This window comes from Solanum tuberosum, unplaced genomic scaffold, assembly GCF_000226075.1.
Source record: "Solanum tuberosum cultivar DM 1-3 516 R44 unplaced genomic scaffold, SolTub_3.0 scf00017, whole genome shotgun sequence".
NCBI lineage: Eukaryota > Viridiplantae > Streptophyta > Magnoliopsida > Solanales > Solanaceae > Solanum > Solanum tuberosum.
Genome location: NW_006238943.1, coordinates 1,738,862 through 1,758,241, shown reverse-complemented (window position 1 = coordinate 1,758,241; position 19,380 = coordinate 1,738,862). Strand labels below are relative to the sequence as shown.

Below are 19,380 nucleotides of genomic sequence, written 5' to 3'. Positions count from 1 at the left end.
CTTAAAAATCAACCCCCCCCCCCCCCCCCGGTGTTGGTTTAGTAATAAGAATACGTCATGGATATATGAGTTAAACATATATAATTATTTAATCATTATCACATAAGCAAAACCCTGATATTTAATAAGTATAAAGATGCATATAAATATATTCACTATCTATTTATCGAGCTTTTAATATAAATCTACGAACTGTATCGAGCTGTGAATCTTCAAAGATTAAGAAATTGATATCTATATTCACTCACAAGTAGTATATATTTCATTTCATACCATCTCACTCTTTTTACAATGACCCCTCAACCTTTGGTCTAATAACAAAAATACACCGTTGATGTATGAGGTAGGTGCACATCATAGGTTCGAACTTTGCCATATAATCAAAAACATGATATACTTTATGAGCGCAAAATGGTATATATATAAAGGAGACTTATTCATTATTCATCCATCGAGCTTCAAACTGTTTGAAGTTTTACTAATTCTCAAAGATTACGATTTTGACCTTATTCACTCAACATTAACCACAAGGTGTGCTTCTCCAATATTGCCACTTGGGATTCTACTCTTGCTCCCCAATCTCTTTGGTTTTGATGACAAAATCTTGAATTTCGTAAGTGTAGCAAGTTGATTCACAGAGTCCACTATTTCCACAGAATTTGACACTATGTCTAGCATAAGTGAAGCAATTCTTGTTGATGGAAGTAGTTTTTGCAACTCTTTTTCTTCAATTAAACTACCATTTCTAATTATGGATCTTAGTTTTTCAGATGATGCTTTTGCCTTTAGAATATGTGAATCAATTGTTGGATAAAGGGTCATTGTCTTCATTGACATTGCTATTTCCTTCAATGCACTACCACACTCTATGCTCATCTTTGTGCATTGTTCTTGAATTATTTTCCTTCCCTCTTGTGTCTGAAAAAAATAATTAAACATAAATTAATTGATACTTTGTTTAAGTTTTATACACTGATAGCACATAAGTTGGTGTATGAAACATTCCACGTTCATGTTATCATGTAGGGTTTGAAAAAGGGTCACCATCTGAAAGGTTGTGATCTAGACAATATACCTGACACAAGCATCAGTAGTGGTTGATTCTGGTGGTATGGTGGAGCTAGAGATTTAACAAAAAAGTCCTTATACCAAAGAGATTTAACAACTTATATATAAGCAAAAAAATAATAATTAATTTTTCCTATCTAGCTACATAGTGTAATGTTCAATAAAAGGGGTTCAATTGACCCTCTTTGCACCTCTTTGGATCCACCTCTCAAAATTTTACTGTTGTTCCAAGACTCCCTTTCACACAACATTCCGCTTATGTGAAGTACATTGATTGTGTATATAAGAAGGGGATCCTTGGATAAACAATTAAGTTGTCTTTGTGCGATTTATGTCAATCATTAATGCTTGTGTTAGGATAGGGTGCCTGCACATTACACCCGGCCCCTTAGGGTGAGACCCTCCCAGAATTTGAATAAACATAAAATGTTTTGTGTATCGAACTGTTTTTCTTTCACATGAATGTATTGGTTTAGTATAATTACCATATTGCAAGAGGTAAGATCTAAATTTAAAGCATTGATTTTAATGGCACATTCACGAACAAGATCTCCAATTTTCAAGTATTGTCCCCATGGATGTCTATATCTGAATTTTCCATGATGTGGCTCCCATTTTGCAAAATTGACCTATTAGGGACAAAATTGTAATTGTCATTAGAACTCTATATATATTGAATTAATTGTACTTTTATTTAAATTTTATTTTTAACTTCTCAAAATTTTGACCAAATAAGCTAATTAAATATAATTTGTTTTTGACTAACCAGATTTTCTTCACTAGCTTTTGAGTAGATTACACATTTGTATTCATCAAGAGATATTCTCTCTAGTTCTTCTTCAGACTTGACATCTATTTTCTTGAAGTATTGAGTTCCATATCCTACAAATTAATATAACCAAATTTAATAAATGAAATATTCAGTATATTATAAGTGTAGGATCAGAACATTATATAAAATCATATAATATATAGTATTAGTTATGTTATATTGACTCATACACTAACATTGGTAGCTATTGGTACACATAACATTGATTTGTTCAACTTCTAACAATTTTTTAATACACTCCAAATGATTATTTTATGTATATTAAATAAAATACACTTTAGTCATGTCATTTTGATTTGACAAGAGGACAACATTTTGGTGATACCTAGAATGTCACACATCGATTGAATAAAATAAGTTGTTGTCTTATAATATGATGGTTGATCATTTTCATGAGCTAATTTTGAAAGTGAGTTAAATCTGAAATCCACCTTTTTAGATTATGTATTTAGAGTTGAACTCATTTATTCATATTATTGGTTTATGTTGAACTCGTTGTTATACTATAGTATATGTTTTTAGATGCTCAGGATGTTAAAATGTGTCATGCCAATTTAGGGAATAGACATTTATTATTACTCTTTTGGTGTTAGTTCTACTAGTCAGGAATTTTCAATCTTATGGTTTTAAACTAACAATATATTTAATGAATATTTTCAAGTAAAATATTGAATTAGAAAGTTATCAAATACAAAAAGAATTTTTTTAAAACGAACTAAAAAGAAAGATGACACACCTTCGAGGGAAATCCCAAGCTCTTCAATATTTGTAGCAATTAAATTGTGAAGATCTTCACCAGCCCATACCGGGTATATAACCACATTAAACATGATCGCCGCCACGCCCCCGATAAGGATCGTAGTTACTCGGGTAATCGCCTTATCGAGCACCACAGGGTCCCGATATCCCGAGACAGAGATCATAGAGAACGTCAAAATAAAAATGAGAATGCCATAGTCATATCTCGCTTTCAATTTTGGTACGAATCTCAAAAATGTCGCTATCGTAGCTAGTTTAACCCATCACCAAAATTAATCACATGAAAGTACTTGTTAAGCATTTATACTTATAAAAATAAATATAAAATTTAAGATATATAACGTCAGTATTTAAATGTCGATTTACCTACTGAAAAAACAGATAAACCAAGTATTATTGGTTGCAATTTGTCTGATCCTGTAAAGCTAGCAAGCCTATGAGCTGCAACACCTAATGAACCAGCTAAAAATGTTGCAAGGCCTCTATTAACTCCTTTCCCAAGTGTTGCTCCTAAAATAATAAAATTAAATTAAATGAATTTAGACAAAAGTTGAGTGATTAATTCATAACCTCTTTAGACAAAAGAAAATATTTATGATAACAATATTTTTCCACAAAAAGTTCGATTGTGAGTTTGAATCACCAAGAAAGCAAAAATGGACGCTCGAGGGAAAGGGGTTAAAAAAGATACTCTATACCATTAAAACACTATAGAAATTAGTGATAGACAAATTATGTAACTAAATAACAAAATTCGTTGTTAATCCTATTTAGTAACAGACTAGAGATGGAAAAACGTTATGTTTAACTATATAAGCAATATAGCGAGAATTAACGATGAAGTTTATAGCTAATTTCAATCTATTTTATTTTGTATAACCTATTAACATGAAGGAACACTACAACCCTTCAAATCATCTTTCATTTATTATATATTACAAAATATTTGATGATCATACGTGAAATTAATTAAACCTTTACGATTCGAATAATAAAAACTTACCAACAGAAAACTCGAAGACGACAACAACAGTTAAAACAGCCCACATTGAAGAAACACCAAATCCTTCATAATCAAACAATGGTTCAAAGTAGTAAAACAATGAAACCAATGCAATTGCTAATCCAACTTTTATTGAATGAATTAATTTTCTTGGATCTTCTTTAGCTATTTTCTTCACATTACTCCCAAATGAACACATTTTATTAGAAGCTTCTGGAAATTTCTTTAAAATCCCAACATTTTCTTGATTTTTCATTGCCATTTCTTGAAATTCTCTAAAAAAAAATTGTTTTTTGTTTTGTTTTGTTTTTGCTCTTCTATACTGAAGTTGATTTTATTTTTGATATATATAGAGGAAAATTAAGGATGACAAAATTGGAAATTAATTTTTAATTTCTATCACTATCAATCAAGCTATTTATTAATGTGTACAACAAAAAGATACCTGTAAATAGATTGACACGTTTTCACATGAGGCCAACTTAATGGTGACAACTTTGTAATTTTGTATTTATTAAACCATTATTGTTATGACTAATTATTGTGTCTAATCTATAATAAAATTATGTTGGATCTTTCTTGAAGCATAATGTTGAATCTCGTGTTCGATTAATTTAGATTCGCGTACATATATTTAGAAATTTTTCACATGTTATTTCTTTTTAGGATAGTTATTTAGTACATGACCCTTTTTTATTTGTTTATTCTGAATCTCATGAACATGAACTAAATATTCTTTTGAGTAAACTAGAAATTTTATGAGAAAATGTTCCGATTATGTTCTAAACTCTAAAGCTAGTAAGTTATTGTAAATATTAGATGACATTATTTGTCTGATATTTTATCTTTAAAATTGAGAAATATATAAATAAATATAATTAATTAGATTTGTATTTGATGACTAACGTTATCATGATGAAATTTCACAAGAATTGTATTTATACTTCTAAAATTAGTGACAAAATCTATATGATAATTGGTAACGGATAGCCTAAAAGGGGTCATTTGCATAAATTAACCACTTGTTACATGAGTTTTTTTTCTTTCATTTTAGCTACTCAAATTCAAAATATCTAATTAATAATAAAAAGAATCATATTCATTCTAACACATTCATTTATCGTATTATCATTATTATTATTTGTTTGTTGGTGAGTTGCAATTAAGTCAAAAAAATTAAGTTGTAGTGTACTTGGATTCTTTGAACTGCTTACAACTGTGTCTAGGTTATTTGACTAGGAAGTTGCTTGTTGTTACACGATTCTTTTAAATATATATATGTATATATATTAATAATTAAGAATCAAAAGAAGATTCCAATAGCAAAGTCTTTTTTTTTCTTTTTATTTCCCATCGTTCGAAGCCTGCATTGGAGCCCCGATTAAATTTGAATTTTATATCGCAGGGATAATTCAGGGGTGATACTCCCAACAAAATTTTCTCCAACCCGAGACCACTGATTAAGGATGAAATAGTCTCATCACTGCATCACAACCCATTAATAAAGTCTCTTTTTCATTTTTTTTTTACTACTCAATAATGGTGTATGTTTGATGGGAATTTTTTTTTCTTTTTTATATTTAGTGGCTGCAAGTGGGGAATAATTATATTATATTCATAATAATACAAAGTTTTAGGTACTTTTTAGGCACCCTTGCTTTATTGTCAAAAAGGTAATCTCACCTATCCATTTACATGGATTTGAGAATCTAAAGGTATATCACTAGAATTAATGGAATTTTGAAAAAAGAAAATCTCGTTTACAATTTGAATAGAAGAATAACACAATTCGAGAAAAAAAAAAGTTGTTAAAATGTTTAGGACTAGGCCAAGAGGGTCTTGGAACACTTCATTTTTCTTCTTATCGAAGTGAATTCACAAAAAAAAAAATTGCTAGCATAAGATTCAAGATTAAAAATATAAAAAATAAAGTAGTACAAAAAAACCCAAAAAGAATTCAATATTTGTATAATGTATATTTGGTTGAAGGTATTTTAATGAATCTTTGCACAAACAGACACTTGGATTTATTATTTACTACTACTACTACCTTTTTTTCTTATCCCGACACATACAGATTATTCACAAATTGTACACATTTGGGTTTAGTGTCTACAACTCATAACTCAATATACATAAATTATACATTGATGATATACAATTCTATGTGTTACATACGTATATTATACCGTCACTAGCTATTTTTAGTTTAAGTTGATAACTATTTAAATTATTTTTTCTTTTTAAAATGGTTTAATGTATTTAATTATGCTTCGGTGAACAAAGTATACTACATACTCTCTTCGTTCCTACGTATTCTAAAGCTCGTCACACAAAATTTACCTCGTGTAGTTTATGAATTGTTATATTGAAACGAGACGTTAATTTCTCTTTCAACAACAAAAAAAAACATAAAAAATAAATGTTTTTGTTAAATATACATCTTGTTCTACGTAATAAAGAACAAATTGTTCTCTCCTTCTCCATGGGAAATAAATATAAGATTTATTAGTATTATATTATTGTTATTATTATAAAATATTGATGATTATGTACAACTACAAAACTCATCATCATATAAATTGATTGATTGATTAATTAATGACATATTAATAAGTAAAATATGATAAGGAGAATTAATTATAAACTAAAGATAGCTTATCTAAAGTGAGGTCACTTCATAGCAATTGTTGCAAGTTGAAAGTGATAATGTGAGTTAGACAACTTAGACAAATAATTCTCCACCTTTATTTCGAGTTCGAGTAATGAAATTAAATTTTTTTAGGTAAAGAACGTAAAAAATTTCAGTAGAAGGTATAAGAGAATAAATAGTAATAAGAATCAATTAAATTTGTTATAACCATTGGCGATTAAAACCCAAAATTTTAATTGTAACTCTTTTATAATATGAATCTGAATTAATCGTAATAATAAATTATGAATATTGATTAAAAAAGTTGGGAAACTCAAAGTTGATGACAATATAGTTGACACCTTTGTCTTATTATTGTTATATATTAAATTTTTGCTAGTCTTCAAAAGTAATTGGACTCTTTATATCGACTAACTATATTTGTCTTATTCTTTTAAACAATTTTAGTAATACTTCTTTTCATTTCTGTTGTTGAACAATTTTGATTATGTATCGTTTCACTGATAAAAGTTTGGTAGAGATTTGACTTTTTAAATATAAAAAATAACATTATTAAAAAGCGTTTTCACTTTAAATAGGTTTTTCTTAACATAAATTCTGATTAATTGAACTTAAGTACGAAAAATGAACATTGAAGGAGAAATTAAAAAAAAAATATTGTGTCACTTGCATTTCACCGTTCTTAAATGTATTTTTTGCTCTTCTTTATTTATAATAACTTTATAAAATAATGATCCGACATAATGTGTGCCTAATGCAATAACATTGAGGACTCACCTTGTTTGAGTGGTTGTTACCCGTTATATTATTAGTTTAAATATAATATTTGATTTGATTGTTACTTAAATTTTATTGTATCGTATTATTTAAATTCATCGTTAGATAACGGTGAAAAGACTCATTTTATATAACGATTGATTTGGTGTGATCGCGTCGTTACCTTAATATTTTCTTCTCATTTTGTCTTTATTTGTTATTTAATAAAATCATATGTCATCTATTATCCTACCTTTTCATAGTAACTCTAGTTCATACCTACTTTTCTTGTAGGTTTTTTATTCAAATTATGGATGTGTGATATTATGTAACAGTTGAGAATAATATAATCTATCCAAGTATTGTATTCATTAAAACAATACAGTACGATACAATAGAACACAATAGGATACATTATGAAAACAATACGTAACAACCATCCAAACAATGTGTTCGAAATCCCGATCATATGTTTTGAAATTGTGCGTGTTTAAAAGTGAAAATTTTAGGTTGTACACTATTTTTGAGGATCGGATATCGCTATTTTTGAAATAATAAATCACGAAATAGAAATTCAAGATTATCTCGACTTTTTTTGATAAATGACTGTGGGCCTTGTTGAGTAATTGGAAGTCCAATAACATCAACATGGGCTCAAAGGCTTATTGTTTGTATATCTTCTTTCTTCCACAAATTTGCAGTGTAAAAAAGCTCCATTTCCATGGCGGCAGATACTGTAACGAACCTTGAACCGATTCATACCTTCTTCAACAACCTCGAAGCTCGACAGACCTTACTCACCACCATAACTGACCTCAACAAAGCCCTAACCACCCATTTCACCAACATAAACAATACTCTCTGTCAAAAATCGGAAACCCTCGATACTCATGTCAAAATTTTCAAGGATAAGACGGAAGATGCATTACTGAAGATACAGAATCGAGAGAATGCCTTACCCGATCGGGAATCGAGCATGGGTGCTCGGATTGTGGAGATGAAGGATGCTGCTATCTCTGAGATTGAGAGTTTGGGGGATTTAAGCGAGAAAAGCTTGGCTGAAGTGTTGAGGAGTTACTGTAAGAGAATGGATGCTAGCGGCCTTGTTGGATTTATTCAGACTAAGAGGAAGGAGCCTACGGGTTTGAGGATGGAGATTGCTGCTGCACTTGAAAGTTCTGTGGATCCAATGAGGTTTGATTCTTTTAGATTACTCTATGATGCATTTTGCTTAACACTCTATTTGGATGGTTGTTACGTATCGTTTCATAATGTATTGTATTGTTTCAATGAATACAACGTTTAGATATATTGTATTGTTACATAATGTGCACAGCAACTATTTGAACAATCAACCGACCAGAAAAAAACAGATCATTGAGTAGAGCTAAGAAAAAATTAAGGTAATGACATAATCACGCCAAATCAGTCGTTAGGCAAATTGGGACTTTTCGTCATTACAATACAAGAAAATTTAAATAACAATCAAAACAAACATTGTGTTTAAACTAACAATACAATTCAATACAATGGGTAACAATCATCCAAGCGAGTTGTAAAGGGATAATATTTCAGAGTTCAGACTAATATTCTTTAAATCAGAGATCAATAAACAGTTGGTAAGTAATAGGAGATATTTTCAGCACTCTATAATGCCCAAGTTGTTTTTTTAGAGTGAAACCATTTCATTCTAGAATCTAACAGTGACTCTTGCTTCAGATAAGATAAGCAGTGATAAAGAACTAAAGGGATCACTCACTTCATTACATAATGATAACATGTCTCATAAATCATGAACCAAAAAGATTGTAACTTATAACTTCCAAGGTGCTTGACATAAATTTTAAGTTTATCCTACCGTATTCCAAGACATAAAGAAGAAGCTTATCTTCATGTCAGCACATTTACATAAGCTTCTCCACTCCATCTAAGGTATCAGGGAAAAACTGATGCATATGTACCAAATAGAATTGTCAAATGATCACTTTAAGGTTATTCCCTATTGTTTCGACATTAATCCTAGGGACTTAATTGACCCTATAATCAGGGTTGGGTTGTCTTTAAATTTTTGCACCCACATACATATGGACTATGCTGAAAGATTGCACCGACTACTTATATGATCAATTAGCATCTGCGTTCACACACTTATTTTTGTTACTAGTAGTTACCTTTTTGTGCTATGGTAAAAAAAGTGGCACTAGGACAAAGGCAATAGTTAATAGCAATTCAATTAAATATCAAGAAATGAATTATGGCTGTGAATAAAAATCAATAGACTGTGAAAGGAGTTCTATGAAATAAAGAGTAATAGTTTGTCGTACACTCCATTGTTAAAAAAAAAAGTTTGTTGTATACTCTGTAGATATGGGTGTGCCTCAAGAAGGAGCTCCAGACACTAAAAGAAGGAAATATTCCAATTCACAGTTCTAAAATTATGTTGCATCTTCAACACAAACATGCAAGGCAACACAATATTTCCTAATGAGCCAATGAATGTGTTGAACATAAAAGGATGAGCTAAACAACAGTGATCTGGATTAATAGCTTTTGGTTGCTCGACTCTCAGTTGTTGGAATAGTCTATGGAAGTTATCCATTTGTCTTTTTGTCTTATAGAAGTCTTTAGGAACTTTCTCTTTATCCTTTGACTTAAAATATTTATTTTCTTGGAGAAGTAATTAAAACCAAACACTTAGAAGATTTTCTCCCTACTGTAACACTTCCTTGGCTTTCACAGTTATGCATCTTTATAGGGTTTCTATGTTTGTTTTTTGTTCTTTTTTTGGGGTTTGGATGACGGGGAAGGAGACAGGTTTGGTCAGAATCAGAGTTATCACTGCATATGTCAAAGCAAAGTAGAGACTTCGAAGCTCATATTGTATGTTAGGTGTTTTTGGTCATCTTATTATTATCATTCTTTTTGCTGGGTCCTTCAGGTTGATCTTGGATGCAGCAGAGGAGTTTGTGGGGAGGAAGGTAGAGAAGAAAGCGATACTGGCAGATAGGAGGTGGGCTTGTGATATGTTAATTCAGTCAGTTGTGCCAGCTGCGGAAGGGGGTTATGGTGCAGGGAGGAGTTTGAAGGAGAGGGCAGCAAGGGTGTTGGAGAAATGGAAGGGAGTTTTGGGCGGTGGGGACAGAAGCAGTGGAGTTTGCGCTGCTGAAGCAACAATGTTTTTGCAGTTGGTTATCGCATTTGCGCTAAAAGAGAGGTTTGAGGAGGAGTTCCTTAGGAAGCTGGTGCTGGAGTTTGCTAACAGGAAAGATATGCCAAAGCTTGCCGTTGCCTTTGGATTTGGTAACAAAATAGGAGGTAGGTTCTTTAATGAACTACTTAAGTTGCTATTATCTGTGGAATTAATGTCATAGAAAACTTTGATTTCCAATATCCTCCATATAGGCATTACAAAATTTGAATATAGTTGGCTAGAGAAACTTAAACTGGATTGATGCGGTAAGATATAGTATTTGGTTTAAGATACTTCTCTTACTTTGCTCTGGAAAATATTCAAATTGGGAAAGGACCTGTTTAGTGTTTTGCTAGCAACTGGAATATATAATGCAGAATTTTTACCCTATATTTCTTTAGGTTTTTTACTTTTTGGTGTAGTTCTTGTATTTGGGTTTTTTTGTGTCCAAATATAAATCAAATTACTATTTTATAAAAAAATATATATGAACAGCCTGACACTTGGAGTTTCCTTCTCTTTGATCAGATATTATTGAAGAGCTGTTGAAGAGCGGCAAAGAGGTTGAAGCAGTTTATTTTGCTACAGAGTCTGGATTATCAGAGAGATACCCTCCACTCTCACTTCTTAAGTTATCTCTCAGGAACTGCCGAAGAAATGCTAATAACATATCAAAGAAGGGAAAATTTAGTTCAGCTGCAGTGGTGCGTATATTTCTCTATCCAGCCCCTCTTTTCTCCTTCACTGTGGTTGCCTGTCTGTTTTCCTTCTTTTTAATTTCATTTTTTGCCCAGATGACAAGTGATATTCAAGTATATTATTATGTTTCGTAGATCACAGAGGAGTGAATTCCCTGGATCCAAGGAATGGAGAAAGAATTCTCTGTTCATTTCCTTTCTCTGTATCTTTTATTCCTTCTCAGTTTTAAGCGAAGTCAGTTGCTGGAAGATTGCAGATTAATTTGATGACTTATAGAATGACCGGGGGGGGGGACGAAACACTAGGGGAGACAAAAGCATTCATTGGCAACGCCTACTTTTTTTCTTCTTTTTTAAATTCGGGGACTGGGCTGGTACTGTGATTGGACTGGTCCAGGATACATGGCCCAAATGATGACCTGTTCCATCCCCTAAACCCGTCAAACCCTATCAAACCGGTACTGGGCCAGTCCGGGACATCCCGGCGCAGTGGACACCCTTAGTGTAGATGTCACATAAATATTTTTTAACAGCGAAACCTGCCTATGTTATTTTAAAGCGAAGTTTGGGGAAAGACAGTCATCGATGACAGACTATCATTTCCATAAAAAAAGTATATTTTGTCAGTAAATTGTAAAAGGAGGAGGGTACGCTCCGTAAGACTTTAAGTACCACCTCAAAATTGTCCAAGCACCTTCTGCTGTAAATCCTTTGTGAGATACTCAGTTATTCCTGTGTCTACTTTATGAATCTGTTCTATTGTTCTTTATGTCTTCCCTCGTTTTTTATATATTTGTTTGTCAGTATTCGATAAGAGTGACTTATATCTCAGGACAAAGCTAACAGCATAGAGTTGGAAGCTACTAAGGCTTTAATAAAATGTGTGGAAGATCACAAGCTTGAACAAGAATTTACTTTAGAAGGACTTAAACAACGGGTAACTGAGTTGGAGCAGGCCAAAGCAAAAAAGAAAATGGGCACAACTCCTGAGAACAAGCCTTCAAAAAAGCGGGGTCGTGGAGGTGGCACTGGCAGGTCCAGTGGCCCGTCCACCTCTCGGCCTGTTAAATCTGGAAGATCGTCAAATGCCACAGCTTTCCGCTCCAGGAATCCTCCTCAATCACATCAGGCTCCACCAATTAGGTATACAGGGGCACATAGCTACACCAGCCAGAGTGTATATGAAGCACCTAGCACGGTCTCATATGCTCCAGTTTATAGCGGTACTCACACTCAAAGTCCGGCTATACTTGCTCCACAATATGGATATGCACTTCAAGAAGCTGGAGTTAGTGGAGTGCGGAGTTATCATGGATCATATGGAGGGGAGGCTGGTTATAGTGCATATGATTATGCTCTCACTCCTGCGGCGCCTGCATACCCACCTTCATACCCCCCACAGTAGTACCAACTACTCAAAAATAATCCAGATGACATTTGTAGCTGCACCTTCTGTTTTATACATAGAAGGTATAATTTTAACATGTGCGTCCACAGTTTTTGACTTTCTTAAGGCTATGCTTTGCTTAATTATCTTTTGCATCACACTTTTTGTTCTGCATCTTTACTAGTAAAGCTATAAAGATTGTTCCTCTTGCTATCCATCGCTCCTTTTGTTGTGTATTTGGACGTTGGGGTGCTACATTATTAACTTCATTTTGCAGAAGTAGGTTTACGTCAGGTTCCTTGTTCATTTGTAAGTAGGTGTTAATGAGCAGATTTTTGTACTCAGTTTACTTCTCTGGTTGGTAAAATTCATTTGTTTTTGACTGACTCATCCCGTTGAAGCAAGAGTGAGCGCGAGAACTTTGGAGCGTCTACATGTTATTATAATTTTCTTTTCTGTATATAGTTTGTTACTGCAATTCTTTATGAAGTAAATTGTCCCTGCAGATGCAAGTTCTGAAAGTTTTGCGGTGCAGAAGGAAGTGTTATAGATGGATATTGATTCACCTCTTCTGTAGCATGTTTTAAGGTGTACCTTTAATGCTAAAACTATGTATAGTTTATTGAGGAACGTAGTGATTCATTTTAACTTAAAAGTCTGTAAAACCATCTTTGTTATTCCACATTGTGAAGAAAATGAAACTTTTCAGTTTGCAATGTCTCAAATATAATTTACAAGTGGTTTTATAAAGATTGAGTGTTGAATGTTCAAATTATTTTGTCTATGATCAATTGTGAAGTTGTAGCAGTAGTAGTACAATTTATAAAGCTTAATAATTTTTAAGTTCAATTATTTCTTTGTAGCATGGAATATGCCATCACAGAAGATCCACAAATTAAACAGTTCAATTTGCTGTAACATGGTATCATCTTACATTTTGGCTACATTTCCATAATCATGGCCAAGCTTACTATATACAGTTCCATGGCCCATAAGACCGAAACTCGGACAACATATGTAATTATTAAAACTATCGCTGCTCAACCATGGTCTGTATTCAGCCATGCCCATCAGTTCCTTGAAGAACAAAATATAACATTAACAAAGACAAAAGACAACAGATTTCAGTGCTTGATAGCAATTGAATTCAATTTCTCAATAAAAAGGGAATTATCTTTCTCAAAATTAACCCCAAATGTCAAAATATGAGGCAGGAGCAATCAAAATGTATAGTGGATACAGATAGGAACATAATAGCTATGTTAAGCTTCAATAGATAATAGTGTAGCTTGACAAAGTGCTATCACTTTTACTGAATCGAACTACCAATTTTCAAATCGACACTCTCCAAGATTCCTGTAAATACTTCACATGTCTCTATAACTAATATCACTATTCCCGATTAACAAAGCCAATGCGTATCCCTAGTGAAATAAGGAATCATCTACCTTCCTCCTTCTGTTCTTTTAAGCGCACAATGTTTTTCAACCATTGCTTCCATGCAGCATCTTCTTGCTGCTCAATCCATGAAAGGAAGGAGCTATCAAGCAAGCAGAAGAAATTGACATAAAGGAGCTGATATCTAACTGGTATATAGCGGAAGTTGGCGACCTGGACAATAGGCCATATACCTCCCTCTAGTATTAAAGCTGGAAGAAAGTCTCTCTTCACACCTTCCACAACTTGAGCAGTATTTTTGCCAGTGGAGTAACCCATATATGTGAAAAAGACAAGTAAATCCAGGGGCCCAAAGATTATACCATCAAGTGCTACTTTTGTAGCAACAAACCGCAGGGATTTAGGTTGCATTTGAAATCTCAGTCTTATGACGCGATCCAACCCTTCATACCTAAACAGATAATACAGTGAGATCCATTCACCCCAAACATTACAGAAGTAAAAATTATCTGCAGTCTTTTCAATTATAACTCATAAATATTACTTTCAATTGTCACAACATAACAGTAATTTATTGAAAACAAAAAATGCTCTAGCACATCAAAAAATTAGTTCCTAGTGCACATGAAAAGATTTAGTCTCAGTCTGACTCTGATTTGGATTATGTTATGCCAAGTCTTCAAATAAATTAAGTCAAACAGACTAAAGGCCTCAATTAATAAAGGGAGGAAGACGGCACAAGTATGAGTACTTGTTAAATCTATGAGCATCCAGAGATTAGGATAGAATTTAAACCTTGAAAAACTGCATAATTGAGAGCACAATACCATAAGGCACTAGTTCTAAACTAAAACTCCGGTATTTATCTATTAAATGTTCAAACTGGATCAAATTCCACTACATTCTACTTCAATGAAGTGACATAAATCAATAGATTAGACATTTTGATTGTGGTCCATAAAGAGAGGAAATGAAGATATATCCAACAAGCCACAATAACGTTCTAATGCTTCTTTGACCAAAGCTTTAAAGAGATAGATGCGAAGGAAGACATAATTCCACTATGCAATTACTGCTAAAAGAAAAAATCTTACTGCTAACCTATGTAAAGTTGCAGAAAGCTCATTTTTATCAGAAACCAAGATAAGAAATCTATCCAACATTCTTATTTAAAATAAGATTCAACCATCGCAACACATATAAGAGCCAAAATAAGAGCACATCCCTCTGTGGCATTACTAACTACATATGAAAGGTTATGCAGCAAGAAATTGTTGAACAAAGTATAGCAGCAAGTATGAAATTGATCTCACAATTACTAGTTAGTTACTGAGGTTCTAATATATAAAGATTCTAGATTACAATTGATTCACATCAACGCCCCATTTTGAGAAACTTCAAGAGGATAGTTGTGAAGGTCGAAGGTCCAGTAAATTTGAGACCACATTTTTTACTTATTTGATAAAGGAAACAAGTATATTTTTATTATATAGAACATTTTGATAACTGTGACATAACAATGCCAGTATGCCAGACAACCCTTTGAAAAAAATGCACCCCATGAAGTAATACTAATCACAGATTACTGCTCATCAAAGATAAAAACAAGGTCACTCCGTGAAAATTGGCAAACCAGTAACCTACGCAGAAGAAAATGAATAAGGAAAGGTCTACCAGAAGTGGCCAACAGGTCCAACAAATGCAAAGCCGAACAAGCTCGTTGTGGCAACTCGTCTCCAGTTGATTGCAAATTCTTTATCTTCATCCTGTAGTTAAGAAGAATCACATTTCCCAATAAATAATATCAGAGGTAGTCCAAAAGGGCTAACACAGCTATTACAAGAAAATCAGACTGCCTAAATTTTTAAAGAGAAGATTCATGCAAACAACTTCAGTACAACTAGAATAGAAAGGAATCAGATCTGTCCACACTTCAGCAATCACAAGAACTAACAAAGATTGTAGCAAAGGCAAAAAAGAAGGGGGGAGAAAGAACTTACAAAGAAAATTGATCTTCCCGCTTTGACAAGCAAATATTGAGTAAATGATACTCCCTCTGTTTCAATTTGTTTGTCGTAGTTAATATTTGGACAATCAAAGGATATTTTCTTTGATCATACTTACTAAATACTTTTGAATAGTTAACTATTATGACTTATAGAACTTTTTACGTAATTTCTAAATATGTAAGTTTTATTTCAAAAAAAGTTGAAGATTCTATGTCCGGATTCTCACCGAACATTAGTTAATTTGATGCTCATACTCCAAATCAAGCCAAACAAATTGAAACAGAGGGAGTAGTTGTGTATCAGTAACACACGAAAAAACACTTAGTCCTTCATTTTGTTTCTTTTCTGTTAGAGGAAACAGAAACAGTCAACCACTTATCTAACATGCATAATAAGTAAATTCTGAATAAGCATTGCACTCCTCAGCAAAACTCAGTTGTTAAAAGTGGGATTGACCCTTGAAGCTAGGTGTTATTTATACTAGCTGCTTCATCTTGCTCAGAGGCGAATCTAGGATTTTTCAAACATGGGTGCACCAAGTAAAATGTATTGAAGTGGAAATTGATCTTTAATCCTCAAGGTCAAAAGCTCAACATTTAACCATGTGGACCATTTAGACTTCTTGTAGTACGAGTGCCAGAATATAATATTATACAAATTTTAAAAAATATATATATAAAATATCTAATTTTACGAAGAGACCACCGGTGTCGGTGTCCTATTTCTTGGCTCTAAATTCGCCACTGATCTTGCTAAGGCAGAGCTCCAGTGCACTCACCAAAAGAAAAGGTGTGTGTTGCAATAAAAATCAGCCCATTATTGCTTTTTTACAAAAGAAAATTAGGAAATTAGAAACTGGACCATGCCACAAAGGGCAAGTCAGGCTATAGAAAGCTGGAACAATGAAGGCAGTGGCAATACAGACCAAAGCAGATGGAGGATTGTCCCAGCAGTGATTTGGTGGACCATATGGAAGGAGAGAAATATGAGATGCTTTGAGAGTATTAGTAGTCCTTTACACAGGATTAAAATGAACTGCATAATCACTTTTTGCTATTGGTGCAGTTCGGAGTATGTAGATGATCCTATAGCGGTTAGAGATATCCTAGGTCCTTTGTAAGATGAAGTAGGATCTAGTTTGGTTTTGTTTTAAGTACACGCAACTGTATGTAGCTCCATGATGTAAATTTGGGATCCCAGCCTTTAGTGCTAAAGATTAATACACAAAACTGTTACCTTTGTCAAAAAAAAAATTAGAATGTAAAGGAAAACTAGTAATTAAGTTGGATATCCCCAGAAGGGCCAACAAAACTGGTCGTAAACTCTAAATTAGAAACTTAAAATTGTATCGTTGTATGTGAATCCAAATTTACAATGGTTTTAAGTTTAGTTGACATGGGTTCACCTTATATATATTTAAACTTAGAATTGAACGTTGTATCTTGTATGTGAGTCTGAATTTACGATGGTTTTAAGTTTAGTTGACATCGGTTTCACCTTATATATATTTAGCTTAATTGTAGTTTTTCAATCCACTGAATGTTGTTTGTTTTACAGTTACATTTTGTAAATTCTTCCAAATCCATTGTTCTTCAGTAAAGCTGACGAACTATCAAGAAGTACCCTCCTAAACATTCTTTATGGGAGGGCCAAAAACAATGAAAATGTGGATACAACTAGCCTTTTTTAATTTACAAGTTGAACAACAATGAAGTTCTCCTGAATAATACCTTTGACAAATTAAACTTCAGAAACTACTATCTATAGTTCACATCATTTCCACTCAATAAAAGAAGGAACATAGAAGAAATTGAATATTTTGCGTCGTCAATATTTTTTCTGAAGGGGACCTAGTCAATATTTCGATTTGAACTTTTATTTGATGAGAAATGTATCTATGAGCAAAATTTGGACCGAGAACTTGTGAAGTGGTTATCCTAATCTTCTCTATATCGTTCCAATTTTATCATATTGCTGTGGCTGACTTAATCACTAAATAGTAAAATAATAGTCAATACAAAGAAATTGGTGACCTCAACTTGTAATTGAAAAGGATTGTGAACCCGTATCTTGGGGTTTTATTATAAGGTTGTCAAGGGAAAGAGCTTTTCTGACTATTAAACAAAGTGAAAACAACATGCCTCGGGCAAAACAAACTCAAAGTTTAGCACTTATAAAGATTATTAGTAAGTTCAGATGAAAGAGGAGTAGCAACAGGACAGAAGATAAAAGAGGAAGGGTAAGGGAAAAATGGCATGTTTTGTCAGAAAGTGAAAGAGGGAGTAGAAAGCACATTTCCAAACACCTTGAAGAGTGGGATAAACACAAGGGAAGTAATTTTTTTTAGCCCCGTCCCTTTACCCTTCCCCTCTCCCTCCTTCAAACATTGGTAGAAGCAACAAAAATGTTTTTTTTTTATGAAGTAAGTTCTTTCATTACCGGCATCAAGAAGATGCAAAGAGTACAAAAGTAGATATGCTAGCTCTATTACATGATAAAAGTTAAGACCAGAGAGCCAGCCACAAGATCAAAAAAAGAAGCAACAAAAATGTTGTAGCAAGATGCTAGGAGGCTGCAGAATATACAAAGTGCTAGCATGTCAATCTTACATTACTCATTGGTCGATGATGCTATTTAAATAACTCTAGATGATAAGAACAGTCTTTTGTTGGTCCAACTACTCTTAGGTCCTTAGGCTACAGATAAGTCCAAACTGGAGAACAGGGTAAGGAACCATTGAGATCTAAGCTCCTCACACTACGATTTGACCATCTATGTTGCTCGGACTCTCCAAAAACGTCAATGGGTGCTTGTTAGATACTCCAAAAATAGTGCATTTTGGAGAATCAAACATAGGTGCAGCAACAATTTTGGATAGTCCAACCAACATAGTCAACCATCACCTCTTTATCCCTCAACATAAAAAAACAACTATATCTTGCTCTCAAACTAGTCGGGTCGGTTTTATAAATCATATAAATTTTATTTTATTTAGATTTCTCTTCTAATGGGGTACCAAGCTACAGGTACAATAGAAACAAGAACTCATACAAATACCAAACAGACAAGTTGTTACTCTTCCATTCCTAACAACTCCAAGAAAATAAACATAATAGAGTCCAGACTATCTACCACATCACCAAAATATTCATGTTCTAACACACACCAGGAACAATGAATCGTATTCCCTTGGAAACATGCTTTGTCCACTCCTAAAGTACCCAAAAATTCAATCTTTATCCCTTATTCCAAAACCCCAAATGCTAAATTGACAAGAAAACAACCCCAATACACCAAAAAAGTAAAAAAAACAAAAACTTACAGGATGAAGATGATGGTGTTTCTTTGCAGTATAATGAGTGACGGCTTGAGCAGATACGTCGCCGAGACCCCAAATAAGACCGGAGCTGATGACCTGAGTCTTCACCGGATGTAAAGCCAAGCAATTTTGGTACCATTTCCACAACCGCAACATGTAAAAAATCAAAACCTAATACACAATGCACAAGAAAGATTGAATATTGATGGCTGCTGCTAATTTTGCCTTTCTTTTGACCCTTTTTTGACAAAATAAATCCCAATGAAACAACCCTTTCTTCCCCTTTCTTCTCTCCCAATTATTACCAC

The 19,380-nt window shown here is 33.2% G+C and overlaps 3 protein-coding genes across 4 annotated transcripts; 1 reads left to right on the top strand and 2 right to left on the bottom strand.

Moving 5' to 3' along the window:
- Nucleotides 1–274: 274 nt before the first annotated feature.
- Nucleotides 275–3,943, bottom strand: LOC102587536 (aluminum-activated malate transporter 2). The gene is made up of 6 exons (XM_006340363.2): nucleotides 3,663–3,943; nucleotides 3,026–3,169; nucleotides 2,637–2,909; nucleotides 1,835–1,950; nucleotides 1,554–1,697; nucleotides 275–918 (listed from the first exon to the last, which is right to left on the bottom strand). The coding sequence occupies exons 1-6, from the start codon at nucleotides 3,922–3,924 to the stop codon at nucleotides 511–513; spliced, it is 1,347 nt and encodes a 448-aa protein (XP_006340425.2). The 5' UTR covers nucleotides 3,925–3,943; the 3' UTR covers nucleotides 275–510.
- Nucleotides 3,944–7,713: 3,770 nt separating this feature from the next.
- LOC102588299 (FRIGIDA-like protein 4a) lies at nucleotides 7,714–13,062 on the top strand. Of its 2 annotated transcripts, XR_366744.2 has the most exons (5): nucleotides 7,714–8,265; nucleotides 10,010–10,386; nucleotides 10,790–10,965; nucleotides 11,792–12,429; nucleotides 12,853–13,062. XR_366744.2 is itself a non-coding variant. In XM_006340209.2 (4 exons), exons 1-4 carry the CDS (start codon nucleotides 7,793–7,795, stop codon nucleotides 12,362–12,364), a joined length of 1,599 nt encoding a protein of 532 aa, XP_006340271.1. In that variant the 5' UTR covers nucleotides 7,714–7,792; the 3' UTR covers nucleotides 12,365–12,732. The 2 variants fall into 2 exon arrangements, 1 of the variants encoding a protein (XP_006340271.1); XM_006340209.2 differs by lacking the exon at nucleotides 12,853–13,062 and having other exon boundaries at nucleotides 11,792–12,732.
- A 406-nt stretch (nucleotides 13,063–13,468) lies between these two features.
- Nucleotides 13,469–19,362, bottom strand: LOC102587976 (protein Mpv17). The gene is made up of 3 exons (XM_006340208.2): nucleotides 19,076–19,362; nucleotides 15,419–15,510; nucleotides 13,469–14,195 (listed from the first exon to the last, which is right to left on the bottom strand). Exons 1-3 carry the CDS (start codon nucleotides 19,226–19,228, stop codon nucleotides 13,787–13,789), a joined length of 654 nt encoding a protein of 217 aa, XP_006340270.1. The 5' UTR covers nucleotides 19,229–19,362; the 3' UTR covers nucleotides 13,469–13,786.
- Between the last annotated feature and the right edge of the window lie 18 nt (nucleotides 19,363–19,380).

What these genes read in the sequence shown, in the direction of transcription:
- LOC102587536 (XM_006340363.2), bottom strand. Translation starts at nt 3,924, where the DNA reads ATGGCAATGAAAAATCAAGAAAATGTTGGGATTTTAAAGAAATTTCCA. An exon ending in TTTATCTGTTTTTTCAGTAG is followed by an intron (nt 2,910 to 3,025) that starts GTAAATCGACAT and finishes GGGTTAAACTAG; the next exon opens with CTACGATAGCGACATTTTTG. An exon ending in GCTTGGGATTTCCCTCGAAG is followed by an intron (nt 1,951 to 2,636) that starts GTGTGTCATCTT and finishes ATTAATTTGTAG; the next exon opens with GATATGGAACTCAATACTTC.
- LOC102588299 (XM_006340209.2), top strand. Translation starts at nt 7,793, where the DNA reads ATGGCGGCAGATACTGTAACGAACCTTGAACCGATTCATACCTTCTTC. An exon ending in ATTTGGTAACAAAATAGGAG is followed by an intron (nt 10,387 to 10,789) that starts GTAGGTTCTTTA and finishes CTCTTTGATCAG; the next exon opens with ATATTATTGAAGAGCTGTTG. An exon ending in AATTTAGTTCAGCTGCAGTG is followed by an intron (nt 10,966 to 11,791) that starts GTGCGTATATTT and finishes CTTATATCTCAG; the next exon opens with GACAAAGCTAACAGCATAGA.
- LOC102587976 (XM_006340208.2), bottom strand. Translation starts at nt 19,228, where the DNA reads ATGTTGCGGTTGTGGAAATGGTACCAAAATTGCTTGGCTTTACATCCG. An exon ending in AACACCATCATCTTCATCCT is followed by an intron (nt 15,511 to 19,075) that starts GTAAGTTTTTGT and finishes TCTTAACTACAG; the next exon opens with GATGAAGATAAAGAATTTGC. An exon ending in GGACCTGTTGGCCACTTCTG is followed by an intron (nt 14,196 to 15,418) that starts GTAGACCTTTCC and finishes TTATCTGTTTAG; the next exon opens with GTATGAAGGGTTGGATCGCG.